Source organism: Pomacea canaliculata, linkage group LG1 (genome assembly GCF_003073045.1).
Source record: "Pomacea canaliculata isolate SZHN2017 linkage group LG1, ASM307304v1, whole genome shotgun sequence".
Classification (NCBI taxonomy): Eukaryota; Metazoa; Mollusca; class Gastropoda; order Architaenioglossa; family Ampullariidae; genus Pomacea; species Pomacea canaliculata.
Genome location: NC_037590.1, coordinates 9,420,181 through 9,426,180, shown reverse-complemented (window position 1 = coordinate 9,426,180; position 6,000 = coordinate 9,420,181). Strand labels below are relative to the sequence as shown.

Below are 6,000 nucleotides of genomic sequence, written 5' to 3'. Positions count from 1 at the left end.
ATTATTGTATACTCTTCTCTCACATACAAGCAAATAAGCGATTCTACTTGAATGAGTTTTTATCGAGAATGTTTACAGCTATATGTTGGAGGGAAAATGTCTGGAATATTTCCACACACAATGGCGTTTCTTCGATGATATCTTCTGGCTCAGAGCTCACCATGAAACTTGGTGACTGTGGTGTAGCTGGTAAGTGGTGATGGTGGTTTGATGTAGTTGGTAAACTGAGATGGTGGTTTGCCTACAAACGATAGACTGGCTTAAGTTCCAGGGCTTTTCGCCCGCTATTTGTACTGGACTCCTTGGGCACTACGTCACTTGATGATAAACTAACGGAAATAGTTAAAACCATATTTGTTCACATTTGTGGCTTGTTGCAGAGAATATCATCGACAATGAATAGTACAGCTCGAACTTCCGGCTTCGCACCATGGGACAACCCACGTGACATCATGTCCCACCAGGACTACCTGACTGTGGTGTTTATTTTACAAGCTGTCATTCAGCCTGTTGTTGTTGTGGTGGGCGTGCCGTCCAACATCATCAGCTGTGTGGTGTTCTGGCGCCAGGGACTTGGGGACCGCATGAACGTGTGTCTGTTGGCGCTGTCGCTGGTGGACCTCTGTCTCCTGCTGGTGTCCGTGGTGTTCAGTGTCTGCTATTACCTGGGACAAGTCGACCCTGCAGATTATGGTAGTCTCTATGACTTACTTTTAGCTTTTTTCTCTGGAGTCTACCTAGCATTTCGAAGCGCTTCCGGGTGCATCACCATGGTGATAGCTGTAGAGCGGTGCCTGTGTGTTGTCTTCCCGCTGAAGGCCGCCTACTTGATCAGTAGTCGCAACATGGCGGTGATTATGGTTTGTATTGTTTGTCTGAACCAGGTGGCGTTTTTCACTATTCCTGCTAAGTTAACGGTAGTGAAAGTTACCAACCGCTCAACAGAGCTCGCTATTTCAACGTCTAACTTCTACATCCAAAATAGAATTTTAGTCGATATACTGGAAAACATAATTATGATGAGTGTGTTGCCGCTGATCACGTTTGTAGTCACGTGTCTGTCTACCTGTCTGACCGTGGTCAAGCTGAGAGCCGCCATGACCTGGAGAGGTCAGACGAGCTCCAGCAATGAGAAAGGTCAAGGTCGGCACACAGCACTGACCAAGATGCTTGTAATTGTGTCTTGTGTCTACATCCTGACCGCCATACCCTGGGTCCTCTTCTTTCTAGCCATGCTGCTGGTAGACGGTTTCTCGTCCAAGGGACACTACTATAACTTGTACTGGACGTCAGCACAAACTAACAGTTATCTCTCTTACATCAACTGCTCGCTAGGTTTTTATGTCTACTTCAACAGGTCGACTCGCTTTAGAAGGGATGTGTTTAACTTATTTGGGTGTTTGCATAGCAGATATCTGAAGACCATTTCCCAACTCTAGATACAGTTCAACGGTTTTGTTCAAACTTATACTAGTTGTAGGAAGACGACTGTCACTCCATCATCAAAGAATAATGCACTAACATTGCTACTAACGTGTGGAGGTTAGACACTTGTCATCAGACAGCTAACATTTGCATGTGCACTGTTGTGAGCTCACCATTTTTATATAGATCTCAGGTTTTAAAAGTACTTGGAATAAGTGACTACTACCGGAATAAAAACATTTGAACATAATTTTTCTGTCCTTCAGAAAGAGGTAGATGATTTATCAGAGACGGCGCTGGTGTTAACAGTGAGAATGTCACCACATATCGAAGGCATGGTCAATAGCTGACTCTATTAGTACAATATTAACTTCTTCATCTTAAAATAAGATACGACTTAAGTTATCCCAGAGACACGAGGCAGTCGGATGCCTGTCATCGAGTAGAATTGCAGACACTTTCAAAAGTGTCTTCCCGTGTAACAGTCAAGAGATCACCCTGGACTGTCCCAGTCACTTTGGAACAGGTGTATACAACATTATGGCAGCTGCTCTTGTCCTTCACTGATAAACTGTTGTAAAACACACTGTCCATATGTAAAATAACTGAAGCAATCTCTGGAAGACAGAGAAAGACTTCAGAAGGAATATGCGATGATGAATCTTCTTCACTGCAGCTTAAATGTCGGGATCCTATTGAAGATGACACACGGGTATTGCAATGTATACAATTCCACCATCTTTACTCTAACAAGTCTCGGTGGAAAATTCCGATGTCGATTAAAGCCCCTTTCATTAGTTACACTCACATTAAGTTATAAGAAATCCTGTGATCAACTTTTCCCACAAAGCTTAACATTCGTTCTGCTGCTGTATCATCACCAGCATCCTTACAAGGGTCTAAACAAGGAACTATTAAATGAAAGATTGAAGCGGAGCTTGGCATGGTCAACTGTTAACGGTTTTGCTATCATTTGTTCGCGGTTCAAAGCTGAGTTGCCCGCCAGTCTTTATTAACTTCAAGACAGTTACAAGTCACGAGTATTCAGTCCTGTCTGGATATAGTCTGGAGGAAACTAATATAAACTGTCATAGCAATAAGCCCCACGTGGCATTCCACGCTTTTGTTTGTGATTTTGGAATTTACATAAGGTGTTGCGCGCTGTATAAGCACAGTCGATCCCTCTCTCTCTTTCACACACACGCACACACACATACATACACACACTCCACACACGCGCGCACACACCAACACAGATGTTTGTGTAATAGAGAGAAAGAGAGAGCGTGCTATATATGCGTAGCAAGCTAAAGCCATTTCATTTTTATTTCCACGAGTCAATCATATTCCTACAATGCAACAAAATAAATGCAATCAGATAACAGAGTTCAAAAAGAAACAGCAGCACCTTGTCTTTACTTTGCGCTGAAATATTCTGTTTAACTACTATATTAACTATTTATATATAACAACTATATGTCAACCAGTGTAGTTATGCAGTATGAGATGTCAGCTGTACATGTGAGAGGAGAAACCACAGACTGGTCTTAGCTTCTACAACTTGAAGACTACATGGACTCTACAGCAGACAGGAGCTACCCGACATCAACAAGAGGCTGAGAGCACGCGCTGAGTACAGGAAGAAAGTGTCTGACAAGAGCAAGTACAGGTCAACACCAATAATAACAAATCACACACCTGCACCAACAGAAACACCTCAAAGAAGCTTCATGTATCTGGGAAACAGATGACATCTGCATCAGGAATGTACTAGCAACGACAGGGTGTGCAGGATTGGCACATCAACGCCATGATACATGCAATCGGTTGTGTACAACAACAAACATTTGTAAAATAAAAGAAATGTCTTCAACAACCTTTGTTATTTCTTTAAAATGCCGCCTGCTCCAGAGAAAAACCTACTCACTATTGTAAAATAAAATCTAAGCTCGAAAACACTCCAGTAAAACTACTTGTTATTAAAATAAATAGGAAAGCAATTTTCATATAAAAAATATTAAGATTGTGTACACCTCATCTGACACTGTAAACTTCGACTGGAAAATTATTTCTTCACATAATAACTATTACGAATACTACAAATGATAATAGTATACAAACAATTATTTTGGAGCAACAATTATTATCTTAAAGATGGTGGACAGCTGAAGACACTTAAAGTATTTTGTAATATTTTTAAAACATTATTTTTGTTTTTTTTTTTAAATTTCTTTATTCAAACAACTCCAAATGTACACTCTCTACGTAATAAAAATACATAGAAAGAATCCTAACATATTTTGAAAAACTGTTGACATTTAATTAAAATTTCCATGAAAATATGGAAAAATTAATCATGCAAACCACATTCACGAATATTTTATTCCAGCTGCCTGTTTGCGAGGCCCCATTAATTAAACAAATGCAGCACGAGCTATGCAAGAATTTATTGTAGAGATTGTGAATTATTTCTCTTCTTTCCACATACAATAGGTAAGACACTAAATAAATATTCAATAATTATTATTGTTCCTCGTCAACAGTATAAAATGCAGAGATTCCACCCGACTGTTTCATCTCAAGCAGTTACTAGCTGCCGGCGGTAAGGAGGAAGGAACATCTAGAGACGATGTGATGTCCTCGATGGTGTCGTCTCCGTTGTTATCGCCTCTGAGCTCAGTCGTGTTGCAGTAGCCGGTAAGTCGAGGTAATGAGGACGAGCTGACAATTGCACTTGCTGGAATGGCTGAGCTTTGTGTAGCTAGTCTGTGAAAACACTTGAAATAAGACTGTCGGCCACCAGACAAGACACAAACCACATCAGGATAGTGGACAAGAGGAAAGTAGATGTTGTGTAGGGTTATACAAAAGTAAAGACATCAAACCATGGCTGAGTAAATAATAAATTGTCAATCTTGAACAGGCACCAATTAGCATTTTTATACGTATACTATTTTAAAATTTTAATTATTTTCGTATATATATTTATAACTTGTGTATCTGTGAGATAGCAAACTAAGAGGATCGACAGAGTTCCAGTTTCTGGTGAAGCGGTGACATTTTCGCTGTAGGCCTGTTTTGTGCATGGGCTGTCGATAATAAGAAATTGAAAAAAAATTACTTTCAATACTTTTACTGAAGTAGGTTTCCCACGCTGGTCTTACTGAACAGACTAGCTTACATCGTGAACTATATCTTCACATGCTCACTGAGCAGTCCATGAAGTAAATGTTTACTTCCGACGATTTGAAGAGTGTAGGATGATCGATAATGACAAAAAATTTGATGAAAAAGCTTGAATTTTTAAAACAATATCAAGTGAGTATGCTGTGAAATAAGAAAATCCTCTGGCTTGTAGTAAACCCTTTTCTTATTGATATTCTCATATAATTCATTAAAACTTCTATGGCACCATCAATTTGTCGCTTGTTGCAGAAAATATCGACAATGACAATGACAATGACAATGACAATGACAATTCTTTATTAACGAGGGGTAAAATAAGCAACTGAGCGCTTTTTCCACTTAGCCCTCGCCCTTTTCAGGGAAAAAATTAACTATAGAAATGAATTAATTAAGCATTAAATATAAAAAGATAATAAGCATAAAAATTAACTATAGAAATGAATTAATTAAGCATTAAATATAAAAAGATAATAAGCATAGAGAAGGGTGGATATGTACAAAGTGATGGTTAAAGAAGAGATTAGCATATATTCACAAGGTCACCTGGAGTTGGTAGGAATTAGAGGGCTTATCTATATATCTTGAACGTATTGAGATAGATGGCGTCGAAAGCAGGCCAGGGAGTGCAATTGTTTGAGATGGAGAGGGAGGCTGTTCCATAGCGCACTCCCTGAAAATTTCAGACTTGATTTGAAGAGGTCTAGTCTTGGAAAGGGAATATTCAGTTTTGGGAAGGTTCTAGAGTTATTGGAGGAAAATAGGAGAGAGAGTCTTGGCGATAGTTTACCCATCAGTATTTTATACATGAAAATGCATTTGTTAAATTTGAGTCTGTTTTTAAGAGGAAGGACGCCTAGAGAGGTGAAGTCACGTGGGTCTAATTTCGGTTTTAGCAGGACGGCTTTGATTGCTCGCCTCTGAACACTAGCTAGAGGTTTCATGGAGGATCCACTAGCGGAGTCCCAGAGGGTGGAGGCATAGTCAATGACTGATTGGATGTGGGTGGTGTAGAAGAGTTTTCTTGTGTGAGTGTCAAGGAAATGTTTGATTCTGGACAGCTGGTAGACTTTCTTGGAAATGTTTTTACTTGTGGTGGAAATGTGTTGGGACCACGATAAGTTGTTGTCAATGGTAACACCCATTAGTTTGTGACCTGTACTTCAGTTATTGACTGAGCGCCGATTTGGATAGTAGGAAATGGGGTGGCTAGGTTTTGTCTTTTCTGTCTGGTTGTTAGAAGCATGACTTCAGTTTTCTGGGGGTTGAGGGACATGTGGTTGGATTCAGTCCAAGCCTGGAGCTCGTCGGCGCTCAGCTGTAGGATGGAAGCGAGTGGCTCAATCTTTTGGTGGTGAGCGTGTATTGTGGTGTCGTCTGCAAACATTTCAC

At 40.1% G+C, this 6,000-nt stretch overlaps 1 protein-coding gene across 1 annotated transcript; it reads left to right on the top strand.

Moving 5' to 3' along the window:
- Window positions 1-395: 395 nt before the first annotated feature.
- On the top strand, window positions 396-1,775 carry LOC112557042. The gene is made up of 2 exons (XM_025226672.1): window positions 396-860; window positions 1,692-1,775. Exons 1-2 carry the CDS (start codon window positions 396-398, stop codon window positions 1,773-1,775), a joined length of 549 nt encoding a protein of 182 aa, XP_025082457.1.
- The last annotated feature ends 4,225 nt before the right edge of the window (window positions 1,776-6,000 follow it).